General features: G+C 46.2%; 1 protein-coding gene across 6 annotated transcripts in view; it reads right to left on the bottom strand.

The window, feature by feature from the left end:
* MVB12B (multivesicular body subunit 12B) overlaps positions 1-19,084 on the bottom strand; it is a 68,820-nt gene that overhangs the window by 13,508 nt on the left and 36,228 nt on the right. Inside the window, exon 8 of one of the 6 annotated variants that reach the window (XM_037399118.1) lies at positions 9,708-10,984. The exons of 4 other annotated variants lie outside the window; for them this stretch is intronic. In XM_037399118.1, coding sequence (XP_037255015.1) covers positions 10,947-10,984 — 38 coding nt within the window. In that variant the 3' untranslated portion in view covers positions 9,708-10,946. One more of the 6 variants, XM_037399119.1, reaches the window with a different exon arrangement.

Genomic DNA, 19,084 nt, shown 5'->3' with positions numbered 1-19,084 from the left:
CTGCCGTGATGGGGCTGCACATGAGCAAGCTTGCATTCAAAGCGTATGGCTTGACCCCTTCAAAGCACTCCCCCTGCCCCCAGCTCACCAAGACTTGCAGAAGGTAACTGCAGGAAGCGATCGCCAGGGCCCGGCATCTCCAGCAACAGGCAGGGCAGAGCTCCCGTCGCTGCACTGTGGTCTGCCGGGGTGTCTGGCACCTGGGTCTGGGCACGGGTGCCATCGCTCCCGCTGTGCACCACCAGACAGTATGCTACTACCATTTACAGCAGCCAGTTACTTTCATAAGAAAATTAAATGAAACCAGAAATGTAGGAGGCTTTTAATTCCATGTCCCTTGTTCTGATGTACTGTAAATAAACATCAGCAGCAGCCTCTGATTCCTCCCTTTTTCCTTTCCCACCTCCTCTCCGTTGCTTTTGAGGCATTCCTGGCAGTCTTTGATGAGCAGAGCGCTGTGCTGCGATTCTGCCCAGTGTTACCATTGCCAGGGCCAGCGTCAAGACTTACCAGCCAGGCTCTGGCCTGGAGCTGCAGTTCTTGTTTTAGTCTGGCCAAGAGCTATTCAGCACTTCTCAATGTCAATTTGTGCCACGTTCAAGACCAGCAGACAGTAACACAAAGGGATAAAAAGAAATTGGTGCCGGCGAATGATAAAGTACAGCTCTCTTTCCAAAGGCAACCTGCACTGATTCAGAACAGAAAAGGTGGGCAAGATCACATTTTTACAGCATTACCATCAGTAGTGTTACTCATACCACTACACGAGTAAGCTCATGCACTGATCCACATAGGTTTTAACATTTTAAAAGACTGTGACTTTAAAATATTTTTAATACCTATAGGACATTTGTACCTTGCACGTTTCATTTAAAGCCTGCTTGCACAGGTAGACAAAGCTGCTCCAAGCCAGGCCAGCAGCAGGGCCAGCGGGAACACCACCTCCGCCAGTGTGTTCCAAGGCAGCCACAGCCCTTGAGTGGTTGCAGCTCCTGACCCTGCACATGGAATTGCTGCTCGGCTGCAGAGCCTCACCTGCCAGGAGGATGCCGGGGGCCCAGCATGGAGGGGCTGGATCCAGGAGGCAGCAGGTTCTCCCCGTGCAACTATGAGCACAGCATCTGCAACACATTAGGGAGGTGCCTGCACTCTTCTCCCTCTGAACAGAACAAACTAAAAAGGGATTTCAGAAAGGTGGCTTCTGTCTGCCAGGAGCAGCTCCTCCCTGAGGGTCACATCCAATTAGCCTACTGCAATTAGATAAAAGAGTTGAAAGGAGCCAGGGGCAGCAGGGAGGAGGCCAGAGCCCTCAGGTGAGAGGCAGGGGAGCATGCCACCCTCTTCATCGGGGCAGGACCACTGAAAAGCACAACCAACTTTCAACCAGTGGCTGCTTCTTCATTACCATTCACTAAGACTTACTCTCAGCCCTTAAAGGGCAGGCCACAAAACTGTGCTCTATAAATACAACTTGTTAGCTTGCTTAGAAATTCTCTCTTTAATCTGAAAAAGTACTGTCACCTTCCCCTAAGCACACGATAGATGCTGACTTCTGTGCTGTAGACTCCAAGTAAATCTCAGTTGTCAAATTAGTAATTCATCTTTCTTGAATAACTATATTTTTAGCAAAGCTACCAGATTTAAATAATCAGACCTGCCAATGCTACCCTAATTTAAACATGCTGACGAACTTTCACAGGCAGCATCAGCTAACATAATGAGTTTCTGGATGACAAAGAACTTCAGACCATAGTTCTCTACACTACCCAGCGTAATAAGCACTTGTTCTTTTCTACTATGCGCACATAAAAGAGGAATCTAAATAATAATTGCTGTAATTATCTTGAAAAATATGTGGTGATTAATGGTGATTATGAAAATCTGTATAATTGTTCATTGAAATCTTCAATGATCAGATGCTTTCTTGAAACAACCATTAATGAAGAACTTCGGAACACAAAAAGCATCAAAACCCAAGCCAAGCTCCTGACCATTTGAAGCGAGTGAGGATGCGATTGCAGAACATGCCTGGCTCAGCTTCACCCCTCCCATGAACTCTATGCAAGAGGTTCTGCGATGTCCGTGATGTGACGCATATGTCATTGCGGTTCAAAGCACGAAGTTCAACCTGTTATTTATGCAAATAATTAATTACTCTTGTATCCAACTAGCAGTTTGTCATGACACATTAATGACTTGATAGACTTCTATGAACTAGTGAACACAGGACAGCAGAGCGCTTTTATCGTCATTTAATTTAAAAACGATCCTGTGTGAAATTATCTAGTCGTGAGTGATGGAAGCATAAAGAACAGACTCAGCAAAGCTTCTTTTGGATCATTGCTTTATTAATGGTAACGTCAGGGAAATGAAAAATGCTAACATTGTCATATTTAGCTCCTGGGTATAGATGAATAGCTGCCTCAGTGCTTGGCGGGTTCAGTTTGCACACTGCACTGAGCGCTAATTCTTCACACCACTATTGTGGGGATACACAGCCATGGAAGAGTTTATATACCTCAACTCCCAAGGAAATAACAGCTGTTTCTGCATTTAAATTCTCACCATAAGGTTTTATAGCTTTGGATTTCTTTACTGCTATTTTTGTATGGCCTTTTACACTTGAATTTTCAACTGCTGATATTAAAAATATTTAAATCAATCAATCCCTTGCAAAACATTTTCCCACATGACTCTGAAAACTAAGCATTGCTAATCCAAACCAACAAAAAAACCCCAACGCTGAATGTACTATTGCCACCTTTAAAATTCAAATGATCTTAGATTTTAGAAAGAGCTTTCTGTAATACTGCAAAAGTCTTCAGATTTTCCCCAGACCTGAAATGCTAGCAGAGTGTTTATGTTTTACCAAGATGAGTATCTCATAAACCAGCCTACAGCAATACCATAAACCCAGCAAAGCTCACCTGTTTAGAGAAAACTTAATTTTCAGCTCCATGACACCAGAGGAACTTGGTAGCGGGCAAAAGCCAGGGGGCCGGCAGAGAGTGCAGGCACGGCAGCGATCGGGCTGGGCGGCTGCTCGCACCTGCCCAGGGCAGCCACGGTTAGACCGGAGGGACATGCGAGCCCCTGCCCTGCGCGGACACCAAGGGCACCCACCAGAAGAGCTTGATGCTGCCCCAGCACGCAGCCCAGCCTCGCGTGGGTGGGAGGGCACCCCAGCAGGGAGGACCCCTCCGAACGCGGTTTCCACATAAGTGAGAAAGTGCAGCCCACGTGCAAGCCTTGTCCCCCAGGCCGAGGAGGGCAAGAGATGGCTCTCACCATCAGAAGCGGTGCCCTGCACGGGGTGAGGCTGCGACTCGGCTACGGAATCACCCCACAGCACATGGAGACAGTTCTTGTCCAGGGAATGGCCACTCTCTGCAATCGTGACTGTGAACTCAGGGTGACAGCGCTAGGCTGATGGCTTTTCAAGGAACAGGACAGGGATCTCCCAAGCCCTTGCAGGACACACAGGCCGCCGGCTCCAGCACCTGCCCATCCATCCAGCACACCAGGACTCACACTGCTACCTGGGTTGGCTGACCAGCCACGGCGGGTCAGGGCAGGCTGGGCAGGGAGGGACCAGGACATCACCCCCTTCACACTGCCTCCCAGCTTTGGCTCCTATTTGCGCCTCTCTGCTTCCCACCGAGCGCCCTGGCACAAGCTCTGCACACCTGAGCCTTTACACCCGCACGTGGAGTGTACAGCACACGACACCTGCATGAACCCAGGCACGTTCTGTGATCTCAGTACAGGGGGAAGTCATTCAGAAATATGGAAAAAAAGTTTTACAACAGTCTGCAACGCATCAAGAGAAGGATGCAAGCTTTTCAAAATAAACCACACTCTCTATAATGTACAGCTAAGCCTCCTACTTCTGTATTTCTGTACACAGTAATTTAAATAGCAGTCTGAATAGTAAACATGTGTGTGTGCTCTCTGCGCTACCGGGCACCGAGTCCCAGATGGAACACCACCACTCTGCATTTCCAAATCACTAATGATAGCAAAACCTCAGGGGAAAAACAAAAGCAAACTCTCCCGTGAGCTCCTGCCAAGCCGGCTGCTATCGGGAATGCTGCAACTGCCCCAGGCTGCGCTTCCCAGCTGCAGACACCCCCTCCAAAACACACACGCTTCTTTATTTAATAAAGGACCCAAATATTAAGACATTAACCCTGTTTCTTCTGGCTGCTCTCCAGCCCCTTTCCAGCCTATCCAGAGCAGCCCCACAGTAAGAGACCGCTTGAATGAGGGGTAGGGGATCGCTGAGCCACCCCCAGCCCAGCAGATCACCACGACGCAACAAACCAGCTGCAGCCCCACTGCACCTCCAAGACATATTGCAGTTTACGTTGTTGCTTGGGCTTGCCATCTGTGCTGCTCCCGCAGAGGCCATCACTGATGGCTGCCCAGGGGATCAGCAGGTCGCCAGCCCTGTGCGGCCCCTCGTTAGTCGAGCGCACTGAGAGGAGACCAGAGTAGTCAGGATGGTCCTGTGCTCCGTGCAAGCAACTGGCACCACGGGCTCGGCTGGCAGCGCCGTGTGGGCTCTGCCCACACCCCCAGCCCTGGAGGTGCCTCCAGCAGCCCCTGGCTGGACCGTGAGCAGGGGTGCAGGGCTCAGCCTCCCGCCTCTCTCCTTGTTCAGTTCCACTGGACCAAAAGGCACAAGCCCAAGTGCATGAGATGGCCCTGAAGCATCGCACCCAGCTCTGGGGGTGGCTGCGCTGTTGGTCCTGCAGCTCCCAAGGGAGCAGGAGCTCGCACCAGGGAGCTGCCGCAGGGCAGCAGCGCTGGGAACGCCCCAGCCCCGTGCCCTGTGCCCAGGCCGGGGCAGTGGGATGGCGGCAGCACTGAACCACATGGTGCTCAGTGAGGGGAGCGGGAGAGCAGGGGCCTCCCGGGCTGTGGAAGGAAACCTCCATGATGGGAAAGGTTTACAGCTTTCCTGTTCGTCTTGAAAAGACTTTGATTAAAAAAACAGACCTGGACTAAATTTTCATTTTTGCTAATTTGATTGTCAGCCTTGATTTTCTCTGTTTCCTGCATAGCTCACGACATGGCACAATTAGTTCTTTACTGCTAGATCAAGCCACGAAAACACTTGAGAAAATACTCCTGGTTTTGATTATTTTCTTTTTTAAATAAAGCGAAGGTTAAGTACTGCATGGTGATGGCTAAGTAGTACCTCAGCGCTGTGCCTGTATCAGCACCAGAGAACATGGAGAGACTTCAAACAAGCTCTTCAAATTGCAAGTGTTTAGGAGCTCTTGATTTTATTATTTTTTAATAAAATGTCCCCTTTGAAGTCTCCGCACCACACTAAACTTCAAAGATCACACCTAAGCATGTGCTACTTCCAAGCAACAACCCTTAATTAATTAGACCAGAGCAGATACAAAACAGGGCACTGGTGCGGGGCTGCAGCAGAGCTGGGGCAGGTCCCGCTCGAGGACAGGAGGCAAAGTGGAGGCACTGCTCCAGCCTCTGCGCAACGCTGTCGCGCTGAAGAGAAACACAGACGCTTTTCAATTACTTTCAGCTCTAGCTGTAATGATAGACAGACTCCTTGGAAGTCATTAAACATGTAATGTCTGTCTGCCGCAGAGAGGCATGGAGGTGCAGGCAGGCAGGACTTGGGCTGGAGCAGGCAGTTGCAAAAAGCATCTCAGGAAGCACCCACAATAGCTGCAGTGTTCCCCGGCCGGTGGCTGTAAATTTCTCCCTCTTGATGAGAGAAACATCCTGTTGGGTAACGGCTGCTTCCTCCCAGCTATAGTATTTTTTGCACTTCAGTCATTTCAGTACTGCAGGTTAGGAGCAGGGTATATTAAAGAAACACACACTGCATTTTGTTACAATATCTGGCCCTGGTAACTTTGATTTTCCTTTGCTGAGACACCTACAGAGGTGTGATTTTATACAACAGCAGCAGGAAGGTTGTCACTGCGAGGGTACTGGGCTCTCCAACTTGAAAACCTCTGGATGGGGGCCAGGTCACCAAGCAGTGGCAGACGCTCACTCTTGCAACAGCTGCCAACCTGGCTGTGTGAATTCCAGCTGTGTGCTCAGCGACCAACATCTGTCCCACAAGGCTCCGTGGGGAGATAAGGGTGCACAGCACTCTCTCTTAACATGGTTTTGTCTTAAGGGACTTAAGCTTTTTTAAACACACAGGCAAATTTTTGCTTCCAATAAAAGCAGAGAAAGGAAGACTGATCAGCTGTCCTGAAAGCACCACGCTCTCCATATCATGGGCACCCCTAAACATGAGTGGAAAGCAGAAACTCACTAACTAGCACAGCTACAAAGGACCTGGGACTCCCATCTCCTGCCCTGGAACTCACTGATGCACAGAAACTGATCCCACCATCCAATGATGTAACGCTTATCTAGCCAGAAGAGCCTTGACAAGGACCCAAAACTGAGGTCTTCAGTGCAGGAGAGGATGGCAGTACAGCAGGGGCGATGGCCATGCTGCACAGATACCACCCAGCTGCGGGAGGCTGTACCTAACACTGAGGTTTGGGGAGCCGAAAAGATGGGGGGGGGCATTTCCTCGTTCTCCCAACGCGGGGGACACATTTCCTCGTCCTCCCAACGTGGCAGACACATTTCCTCGTCCTCCCAACCGCCAGAACACGGAGCCATGGCCCCACAGAGCCAACAGCCCTTCTGCGGGAGGAAATCCACCATGCCACTGCACGGCAACTCAGGATCCCGATCTCCTAATGTAATTTAATTTTTAAGTGCTCAGAGTCATTAGTGGAGCCACATATTTCTATCAGGTAAATTTCATTTGCATATGCAAATTATATCTAAATACACTGCACCATTAATATGATCACTAATTACATAATAATAGTCACCAATCTCCACACAGATCAAACTTACAGTTTTGTAGCTATTAAGGAAATTGTGCTTTGTAATTAAGATAATCTTCATTTCCAGATGCTAATTAACTATATAATAATTAGCTTCTTTTGCTAATGCAAATTAAGTATTTTCATCCTTATTGGTAAAAGAGTTGCTTATCACTTAAAAAAGAGACAACCTAGAAATAATTCCTCCTCCCCCTTAAAGGTGAAAAGGTAACTCCATTTTTATCAGTCTCATTTGCGAATGCAAATTAGCCCTGATTAATCAAGTCACAGATAAATGCACCCGTCTTGTAGCATGGCCGGCTGCCTGGAGCTTCTTTCCTGCCCTGGGAGGACAGGGCCCGTTGGCAGCCCACAGGAACACCCGGCTGGCCGCAGCTCCTCTCCTGTGGGTGCCGGGCCAGTCCTGTGGCGTGAGGCCGAAGGCCCCAGCCCTGGGAGTGGCGTGCCGCCTGGCCAGGCGGAGGACAGCTGTGACGGCGTGTGGCTCGTCCCACGGAGCCACTGAGTTGCTGAGGAGCGGCAGCGGGCACGAGGGGCAGGCGGTGGCGACTAACGACCTACCTGCTGAGGAGCAACCGCTGCCAGCCAGCCAGGCCGCCTTGGCAGGACTCAGCCTCGGCTGCAGAGCATTCATCATCTGCTAAACCAATCCACCCGCTCCGCACCACCATTTGTCATTAATTATGCTAATCAGCAAACCATTACTCTCTGATGACACCACAGCACTTATTAGCTAGTTATGGCTTTTCAAAAGCACAGCTTATTGTGTATGTAAGTGCTGCGCATACATTAGCCTACAGGGAAGAAATGTCCAATTATGAAAAGAAGAAATTTGCTATTATCTCCCTCTAACAAACCAATTTAGTAATTATAAAAGTCTCTGAACTCAGAAGGATTTTTTAAGAAGAGCTAAGTGATGAAACCGGAAAATTTTGTTTGCAATAACTTTCTGAGTTGGAACTAAAGCGACAATAGGGGAATGAACATTTTTATTATCGCAATTACAATTCTTGCATCTTAACTTTAGATGATCAAAAAAGCAGAATTTATCTGAGAGCACGATTGTATTTGGCTCTTTCCTTAAAGTGCTTGATTCGTTTATTTTAGTGGATACACAACCAGATTTGCGTAACACGCTACCAATATTTACGCAGGTTTAGCCTGTTCTCAACCTACACTTCACTGAATCGTTTAGGTTGGAAATGACCTTTAAGATCATCAAGTCCAGCCGTTAACCCAGGAACTGCCAAGTCCACCACTAAACCTACACGTGGATACACAAGCCAAACCACCCCTACTAAGCCCTTGCACGCCCAGGACACAAGGTATGAGCCGGTCCAAACAACAGTGCCAGGGCGCAGGGACGGCATGTGCCAGGAGCGCGCAGCAGAAGAGCGGGGACGCAGCCCGATGCTTACAGAGCTAAATGGATTGGAGGGGGTGTGCGAAGACTCAATTGAAAAACGGCCTTGTTGGAACATCCAATTCATTTACAATTCCTAAGTTGTTTTGCTCACTGCAAGAGGAATACCACTAGTTTTAGAAGCTTAATATGTGTTAAGAGCTCATTAATATCATCACAGTAAATGGGCCTATTAAAACATCTTTAAGCAATATCTGAACATAAATCTCCCTAAACTATATTTAATGACTGTACTTAAGATACATTATATGCAAGTCTTAATGAGACATTAGATAGCATTTTGAAGATTAAAATTAGAGAATCCATATAAAGTCTGTCCACTTAATGTAGCCTTAAGCTACACTGATGAAAAGCATTACTACCAAATTATTACTTCATTAGAACAAATATTTTCTGATCATTTCTGATTTATGCCATCGGTTGTCTCCATATATATTTTTTGTATATATACAAAAGTATTCACAAAACAATTTTCTAGTTCCACAGGAGATGTGAGAAATTTTGAGCTTTCTAATGGTTGAGTTAATTACTTGTCTTTTTTTCTACTGAGTTAAAAATAAGCACTCCTTATAAAAGTCCATTTACTGTATCCCCACTTTTCTAATTTAATTGGAGACTTTAATTCCATTAACCACAAGGTCATTTTTTAAACATTTGCTTTTTTGCTTTCCAAAGATTAGTAAGATGCCTTGTGCTTGGCCCCGACTCTCCCTTCAGCCCCTCAGCAGAGCTCTAAGAGTGGCGGCAGCAGAGACCCCCAGACAAAGCCCGGCCAAAGGGACAAGCAGGACCCTTGCACCACCAGGGCACCCGCTGCCTGTGGGCAAAGGTGTCACAACCCTGGGTCTGGCCAGAGGGAGGAAAACGGAGCAAACTCACACAAGCCTCCGCTGGCAGGACACAGCACAGCATGGGACAGGACACGATGCCAGAATTAACCAGGGCCCCACATTACTCTTGGACAAACCCGCAGCAACGTGTGAATGCCCGTCACAGCATCTTGCCTGCTCCGGCAGGACCGAGAGCAGCTGTGGGACCACCCTGCCCACAGCACGCCTGTGGATGGCACCCGCTGCCGGGACCCGGTGGCCGGCTGGGACAGCGAGGCAGCGGCACACCTCCTCCCAGTGAGTCGCCACCAAAACGAATTACAATAAACTTATTAGGAAGAGGGCTTTATGTGTGGTTTATTTTGTATAAACAGCTCTTCATTAGATAAATGAAGCCCAACAACCTTTATAAATGTTTTCAATTATGAAATTATGCCATTGAGATATCTGGATGACGATAACCAGGGAAAACACCAGTGACACCTCTTGATAGGAGTCAGAGTGTGCTGCCCGCATGACTGCTCCTCCCAATAAAATACAGCCTCACCGCACCAGTGATTTACAAAAATCCTTTTTTATTAGATGAAATCTGTAGCAACAAGACTATTTTCATTTGTTCTGCCCAAGTCTTCTATCCAAAAGAGAGAACATCTCATTGTAACAATTTTGCATTTTTAACTGTGCAAATTAAGCATTCTTCATAAATAACAGCCTGGTTTTCTACACTAGAACTCCTTTTTATTAGCAGCACAGTAACGAACAATGAGCAATGTGTTCTATTATTCTTTGTCAAATCACAGAATGCTACATTAGAGTAACTCTGCTGGTCAATGTAATATAGTAGATTAAATTCAACTTCTGTGCAAAAACCACTGTAAAACAGCATGATAAGAAGGCTATAAAAAATTTAATTTTACTCCAAACTCCATCAGAAAAAAAAAAATGGTGTGAAAAGTAATTTTGCATAATCAGTACACGCCATCTGGAACAATTAACCGATTTCTATAGAACTATGAGGATCAGTCATATCTGCTTATTAAAGATCAGAAATTATACAAGTAATAAATCCTTGAAAAAACTAAGCGTACTCCCGCCTGTCAACGCTATTTTAACTTCAAATACTGAAGAACGCCTGATAAGGCTGAAAAGAAGAGATTAATATATGCAAATTACATCCAGCATTTAAAATCCCCAACAACTGTCTCCGGTTTTCTGTCCCTTATTGCTGCCTTTATGTTTTATTCATACACCAACTCACCTGTCACTTCAGAAGCTATAATATTATGGGGGTATTATTAAACAGCATAAAGCCGTGCTTTAATTGGAAAGCTTCATTGCATTTTCCAATTATTTGGAGTAAATTAAAAGCAGATGCACATAGTTTAATAAGGAGTCTAATATCAGTTCCGGGAAATCAAAATTCATTGTCATTACTATGCCGTGATAGTTTTGCAAACTGTACTCAATTTCAGAGGTTTTGAAAAGAAAATCTGTCTATGCAATCTGTTAATTGTCATTCGGTTAATAACTGTTTAAATATCCAAACCACAGAGCGGCTTCCTATTTAAAAAAAAAATAATAAAATTAAACCATGGCACTCAGAAAAGCAAAACAAATACAGCGCAGCCCGCCTCAAAGGTTGTGCTCCACAAGCAACCTGTGCAAGTCCCGCCAGCTCATCCTCCTCCAGCAGCCACATTCCTGCGATGACTGCTGCTGGGCGTGCGGAGCGAGGGCAGAGCAGGACCCCTGCCCTGGCAGGGCTCCGCATCATCAGTGGGGTCCCCTCCGGCATCACCGTCCCTCTCGACACAGCCCTGCTCCAGCCATTGCTTGCTTTTGGATGCGCCCTGTGGGCTCGGAGTCATTGGCGTCAGCGCCAGCGGCTCTGCCACCACCCACGCCACTGGGATGGGGAACGTCCCTGCTGGTACACCTGCTCATACATAATTCAAGGCTTCAGGGGTAGCAGCAGCCAGATAATCCTCTCCGCAGAGATCAACAAGCAGCTTCCTTGGAAGGTGATGTGTGATCTGCAAAAAATGGGTGCAGTCTGTACGTCTGGTACGTTATAGCAGAAGAAGGCGAGATTGCCATGCCAGCCTGCAGCTTCATGGGACAGCCGAGACTAAGGCAAGAGAAAGAGCAGCACCGCAGCCAGAGCTGTCACGCTCTTGTAGAAGTATGCAAAAGTGAGATGATGAAGATAAAGAATGCCACTTTGGACGACAGCAGGTTAATCAGAAAATCACATGTCTGAAAAATTACACAGGCGGGAGAACTCATGGCTTCATCTTTCACCATTTGGGCCATGCCTGCCTGAGTGCAACACTGATAACGCAGGGCGGTACGCTGGAGCAACAAGCACGCAAAGATTCTGTATATCATGGATGAGCTAATTTAATAAGAAATATAATTTTCTGAATCTCATTAAATGCAGTATTAAGTAACATGTACACTTCCCTTCCTGAAATACGCAGCTGCAGCATTTTACGTGAGACTTCAGTCTCCCTGAACTGCTGGATATTAATAGAGCCTTTTATATTTTGAAGATTATCCAGGTCTCTTAGTCCAAAGACTGGAAATTGCAATAGGGTAAAGAACTGGCTGACTTTAATCTCAGCCTCAGTAAAGAGGTTTCAATGCAGAATAAAGCTTGTGTCACAACTTGTCTGCTTTTTGGACCATCCTGATTAAAATTCAGTGTCACAAAAAATAAATTTAGTTCTGCTTCTACTCTTAAGAAGTGCAAAGAACGTACACGCAGGAATCAGGATCGACAGTAAAATGTAGCACAGGGCCTCCCCCTTTAGAGAGCAGGGTGTACTAAAATGCTTGAACATAGGAGAGTATCGCAAAACCACCAGAAACTATGCTGGAAGATGAAGATAAAAGCAATTCTTGTGCAGTGATCCAAAAAATAGCATCTTCCTTTTTTTCAAAATTACCTGTTTTAATAAAGCAGACACACTGTGCCAAGCGAACCATTTAATTACCTGCAAAAATGATGAAGCAAAACAATAGTTTGCAAAAATAAATGACTAACCTCTGATTAAAACGTCTGTCCTCATTACATACAGATAAAAGATACAGTATATTTTAAAAGAAAATGTACATTGAAGAGAAGTAAGTGGCATAGATAACCTGACATTTTGCAACAAGAAAGAAGTTGACGTATGGGCACTGAAATGTAACGAAATCTTTAATTTTTCTTCCATTTCTTAATCTACAAAGACCTCAAAGAGACTTTTGTCATTTTGGGGGGGAAAAAAAGGAAAAAGAAAAAATAGGGGGAGGTACGTGTAACAATGCATTCCTGAGTCAATCACTGAGCAGTGGAAAAACAAAGCTGCCAGCACCCAGGCAGCCAAGCTGGGCTCCGACCAGGCTCCACAGCCATGTGTTGGTGTTTCGGAGCAGAACTCACAGCCACACTGAATAAACCAATGGAGCTCCTGAAAAGGAGGAGGGATATGGAAGCAAACTGCTGCAATAAGAGCAGTGTGTGAAATAAATGCTTCCAACAAAGCTGCCCAGACAAATTACAACTCCCCCCTGCCAAGATCTGCATTATCCAATACGGAACAGCAACTTGGTTTCCTTTTCAGGAATCCACTGGCTTTGATGTTTTTCCAGATCATTAACATCAGTTTCCACTCTCTCTGCTTCCTCCAGGGATCTGGATGATAAACTAGTGTGGAATGAACACCAAATCTCACTGTATTCCCAAGGAGCACCCGCTCCTCCCACAGCCATGCTCCCAGACCTGGCTCCCCATGCTGCCCCAGCCAGGCTCCACGGGACGGAGCCCCTCCACCCCCTCCCCAGCAGGGACCCGTCCCTGGGGGACTGGGGCCACTTCCAACTGAACTCGTGCTGGGACAGCTTGCTGGGGTGACCTAGCAGATTGAACTCTGACTGGAATCTACGCGCTTGCAAATGTTTCCCTCTACAGCTGCAGCCCAACCGTCCCATGTCGCAAAGGCAACTACTCCGACCTCTCACCTGCCCCAAGTTACCACCTAAGGCCCACCAGATACCACAACAAAACATCCTGCTACCCCAAAGCACTAAGTTTGTACTGACCTTTCTACAAAGTGTCTGAAAGAGGTGAATAAACATTTAAATATCATAAAGAAATATTTCTCTATAAAATATAATAATAAACAACCATTTAAGTAAATATTTACCTCTAAGGTAAATATTAAGGTAATAAATATTGCTGCATGACTCCAAAATAAACAAATTAGAGATGTGGGGAAAATGCCACCTGTTAGAGCTGCCCACAAAAACATCCTTTGTAGCGAGCTTGGCAAACAGGCACAGCCAACACTAAGCTGGCAACTGGCCGTGTTTCCCTTCATTGGTGCTCAGTCCAGTTTCTCTGGGAAAAATACTGCACACGAGTAACTGTGATGATAACATGGTTAAAGACAATCACAAGACAGTGCTTTTAAGACAAGAAATATACGCAAAGGCATTGCTGCATCAAATAACTGCTTTCAAAACCCACTGCTCCTAAGCAAATGAATGGGAAACATTGCAGCCTTGTTCAGAATCGCTAATGTTGCTTTATCAGTAGATAAAGCGTGTGACATGTTTTTGGGTGTGACATATAAGCTCCAACCCAGAGGATATGGCATTTTGCCTTTGAAAGAGAATGATAACCTTCACCTTCCGTTCAGTATCAGCAAAACTGAAGAACGCTGGCATTCTCAGAGAACAGCCATGATCATGGACAGCCTGAATGTAAAGAAAGGATTTAAGAAAAGTGAGCAGCAGCATTTGAATGGCATCAGCTCCACTCAGGAGCAGCCAGCAATGCTGCAGGCACACAGCACAAACACTGTGGGCACAGGCTCTGGCAAGAGGCACGGGGTGACGAGCTCTGCTGTCCCTGCTCAGGGCCAAGGGCTCTGGCAGGTGCAGCTCTAAGGCAGGCTCTGCACAGAGCCCTGACTGCAGCTCCACAAGCACCTTCTGCAGCATCTGCAACTGAACTGAAAACCCCTCAAACGGTACGAGAGTCTTAAGCATATTGTAAAAGACAACTGAGTTAACATTTATACAGCACAAATAATACGTGCTTCTGGATCCTGTTTTATTTCTATAGATCAACACAATTTAACGGTACTATGAGATACTGAACTTATGGATGACAGAATGGTATGTCAGGCTAACATCAACTATTTCTTTAAGTACTCACACAAATGTTTTAATTGTTTTTGGGCTGACAGCTGGCAAGTATTATTTGAAAATACTATCAATAAACAATTTAACGTATGTTCTGCTTTTGCTCTGTTGCTTTTCCAGCACAGCTTCCATATTTAAGCATCAAAAAAATGAAGCTCAGTCCTATCCAAGGGTAACTGATCATTTTGTTTATCTCCAGGTTTCTGCTAGAACAAAAATCCTTGGAGATCGGTTTATATAACTGAAGTTAGCTTTCTATGACTGAAGTTAAGTTTCTGGCTACGTGATGACAGCTGTAGCAGTACCTGGAAGTCCATACCCTTGTTTCACACATAAAATTGATACAAAGATGCTTTAGCTACTTTGTGCACACATTCTGACAGGGCTGAGAACAGGTCATGAGGAGGTATGACTATTGACTCCTATATTCAAATTACATAAATTTGTGTGCTACAACCAACAAACATGTCTATCTACAACGTGATGCCAAAGATGGCTACAGTAAAATTTTGGGGCAAAAAAAAAAAAAAAAAGACAACCCTGCTTAGCAGTGTGCAGGGTCACACACCAAAGCCAGCAGTGACTTTGACCATGTCACTTTAGCCAAGAAAACTCGCACTATGGGGAAGTACACAGCTTGGACCAGCTCATGAGTTCCCAGAAACCACAGCTGAGGCTGTAAGAATCTCATTTGGCAAACTCGGTTATCAGTTTCCAACGCAACATGTTCTCAGACTGTCAAGATGGAAATCACATTGCACAGAGTCTATCAGATACTTCTGCACAGCCCCATCAGAATGTGCTCTGCAAGGTGTGTTAAGCCTTTTTTCCATCCCTAATCCTTTTCCTGAGACTAGTCGGTTGAGTACGTCTCAAACTGGCAGGTTGAAGTGATTCTGAAAGTGAAATCAAAGGTTAGAGCCGGTGTGGGGAGGCTCTGCCAGCTTCCACAGCAGAGCAGGGTCCCCCCCGCAGCGGAGGTCGTGCATGGCTGGCTGTGCAACCTCTCCCTGCCGGCCTCGTCCCCAGGCAGGAGACAGCTTTCGCCTGTAATCAGAATTTGAAGGGGGCTTTCAATGGAAGATTTTGTAATTCGAAAGGTTTACGTTTCAGTGGCACTTACACAGCAGAAAACTTATGGGAGACAATATCCCCAAGAGGCATCGGCATACTGGTCTGAAACACACTGTTTATTAACTTCAGAGAGCTACAGTGGTATCAGAACCCATCCAATTAGCGAGGCCTGCAGGAATATTTGCACTCCTAAATCTCTTGGTTTCTGAAAGGGTTAAAACTTATTATTAGCATATAATTTACAGGTCCTTTCTCCCAGGAAAGAAATAATGTACAGTAAATGCCACATTCATTTTAATAATACATGTTACAGTCTGTGCCCAACATCTGCACAAAGGTAAAGCAGACAGATTTTTTTGACATGTCCCACTCTGCCATCCAAACACAGGCTTTTTGTTTCTTAAGTGACGGAAGGTTTAATCAAGAAAGCAGGCAATTCATCAATCGAAACAAGGCTGCTCACATCGCCCTGACAGCACACACATGGTTTTATACAGAAGAAACCTGGCCACCTGTCAGCAGCACCTTTTACATCAGGATATACAAATACACCGAGTGATCAATCCTCCAGCTCTTCCCATTCATTTCTTCGTTTTCTTATTATATTTTTCTTTATGCTAGATGTTGCCCTCATTCTCTGCAGGGATAGATGGGAGACAAGGCAAGCTATGGCTGTTTATACACTATCGTAAAAATTTATATACCCTTAGAGTGACTTATTTCCCTTCTATTTGAGTACCATTATTATAAATAATTTTTCACTTCATTCAGGAATTTCCCCTGTACATTATTATCTGTGGCTGCCTGAGAGAGCTCCCTCTCTCCCTCACTGTCCTTGTAGCTCTGATAAGCCAAAGCAATATGCAGCCAGAAGATGCTGAAGTCTGAAATGAAGGCAGTATGTAGTCACAACAACATCTTAATTAAGCTGAAGGCCATGAAGAAAGACTACGCTGTGAAATACTGAGCAGTGTCTGTCGACAGGTCTGTCTGGAGCAAGGCATTCTTCTTCCAGCAGCTGCCCGTTCGAACATGCATATTAAACCTGTCAGCTCCTCAGCACCACACTCCCAGCAGTGCCCAGAGACCTTTTGCAGATCAACTTAGAAGTAATTCTGCCCGCTGGTCTCAGGCACAAGCCATGGGATGGGACCAGGGAGTCTGCCCAGCATGGAGGACAATGCCCGCAGCCAGCCGCCCTGTGACACATGGCATGCTGCCGCTGCGAGGTCTGGGCCATAGTCTCCTATACGCACCCTGTCAAAGACTGATTCATTAGTTTACTGTGCAGAGAGCAGTCTCCCTAACTTTCTGGTCACCCGATGCCTCATTGCGAAGACTGAAAGTGACAAAAGCTTGGTTTTAAAACTGTAATTACTACTTTCAAGATAATTTTTCCCTTGACTCCAGCTTTGTGATGATAACTGCACTGCACACCCCAAGGAGCAACAGGACAGTTCCAGGCGGGATATGGCAATTTCTGCCAAAATGTATTTTGAGATACAGAGTAAGCTTGACAGCCAAAATTCATTTCACCTTCCATAAATAGACTGAACCCCAGTTGGAAGTGTTGTTTTCACCGACTGCTGAGAAAATCGTGGGTGTCTACAGAGAACCAAGACCATGCTGCAGCTCTTTATTTCACCCTCCTTTACAGCCCCCTCCCTCCCTAAATAGCTCATCCTGTCCCCACCACAAGAACTCAGACCGAGGCGATACCAAAATTGGAAAGTAAGAGACCATACGTTAATGGCTTTTGTTTCCCTGTGCCAGCACCGGGGATCCTTCCATTTTGCTGAGAGCCAAGAGAGGGAGCCCGCAGGCTTGGCCACGCGCGGCCGGCTGGCAGCACCACAGAGCAGTCCTGCAGCCCCCAGGGCACCTGCCAGGGCACCAGGTCACCTCGCCTGCCATTCGCCACCACGGTCTGCACATCTTCCCCATGCCCACACCTCCCCTGGCGCCACGGGCCCCACAGCACACCGCAGCCGGGACCCCACAACATCCCAGCAGAGCAATTAGGGACGACAGTGGAAGTGCGTTAATAAATTTCCCGTTGCCATGGCACTGCAGCAAGGCACTTGCATTGCAGTGCAGATAAAACGGACTGGCTGCAAACTACACCAGCGTAACAGGAAACTTCGCAATGGTTTCCACAGTGTGTCTGGGGGCTAATCTACCTCGGCAATGACGAAGGGAACTGTCACAGCACCTCATCACAGCTGCTGAAAAGGCAGCCCTGGTCGGGAGTTACGCATGAAGATCCCTGCCAATGCACAGGATGTTTCCTATGACAAGACCCTTTCTTCAGAAATGATTCACAGCTGCAATAGCCATTACCGCACACGTATGCACAACTTGTATAACAACGTGTCTGGAAGAGAATGTGAAGTTGCGGGGGGAGAAGTTACATACTTCGACTGAAACGTGCTCACACAAACACGGAGGACTAATGCCATGCCCAGTTTTGCAGGCCTATTTTGTGCTTTGCTTATAACTATCTGGTTAAGTATTTGGGTTCTTTGCAAAACAGGTCACCTTCCCAGGCTGCACTGCAAGCAGAGGCAGTCCATGGGAAGTCCTAGAGCTGGGCTGTTCTCAGTAACATTCATGCAGAGTTGCTGCCTTGCTGTTTGTGCATTCGATGCTTCCTCAGGAGAGAAAGCACAGCCTTCTGTCGTCCATGCAGGACTATCTCTCATGTGGCCACAAGAACACGCCTTCCCTTACATTTCTAAATCTATTAGGGCAGGAGAGTAACAAGAAAAACGAGTACTGACAAGAATTATGCAATTGTTATATTCCATCTATTTAGGAACCCGAAGCTGCAGTTTCAGTCAGAGATTACCTTTTAAATAACCCTTTGATTATGGTACATGAATTAATGCCATGTTCCCATGTTAGAAGTGTCACTCATTATTAACAGCAAGAACCTGTGAATGGCACATTTTTGCCATCTTCTCTTCCCTGATTATGCACAAGCAGTACATATTGTACAGCCCACCGAATCCACTGCTGCTTTTTCTGTGTTTCCAAGCTGTCCTGAAAAATCTCCTTCAGCCAGATGAAGGGACTGTACTTCCATTAGGTTTTGACAGAATCAGGTTTAAAGGCAATATTTTTCTCCCCTTGCAAAATGACATAACAAAAAGAAAACTGTGGCTAAGTGTGACTCTACTGTGCCTATCACAATATTTGTTCAGCTGTAATATTACTCCAAAAAAAATAATCCTAAGGAAAACTCTCTTCCACCCCAGCACTACTCAGCTGAAGCACAGAATATGAGCTAGCCCCCTAACAGGAGAAGCAGGTGAAACACACTGTTGTGCCACAGCTGTGCCTAACATTTTTCTTTAGTTTGCAGAACCAGAAGTCCTTTTGCTGGTGTTCACAAATAGCTTCCAGACCACTCAGCTCTTGGCACATCCAGGAATGACAGACTCCATGAGATACAACTCTAAGGCATCCCTGCCTCTCACTCCGAGAGGCATTTCTTCCTAGGCCCTGAGAATGAGGCTACGTTCCTTTTTAGTTCACCACTCCTCCAAGAAAACAAATACTTAAAGGCACTCCAGAAGAGCAGAGCTGTTGGGGACAGCTCACAGGAACCCCAGTTCCAAACCAAACCCACTGCATGGTCCTGAAGCACAGTAGCAAGTTCCCTC

The sequence above is a fragment of the Falco rusticolus genome, chromosome 9, assembly GCF_015220075.1.
Source record: "Falco rusticolus isolate bFalRus1 chromosome 9, bFalRus1.pri, whole genome shotgun sequence".
Classification (NCBI taxonomy): domain Eukaryota; kingdom Metazoa; phylum Chordata; class Aves; order Falconiformes; family Falconidae; genus Falco; species Falco rusticolus.
Note: the sequence above shows the minus strand (reverse complement) of the source record. Positions and strands in the feature narration are given on the sequence as shown.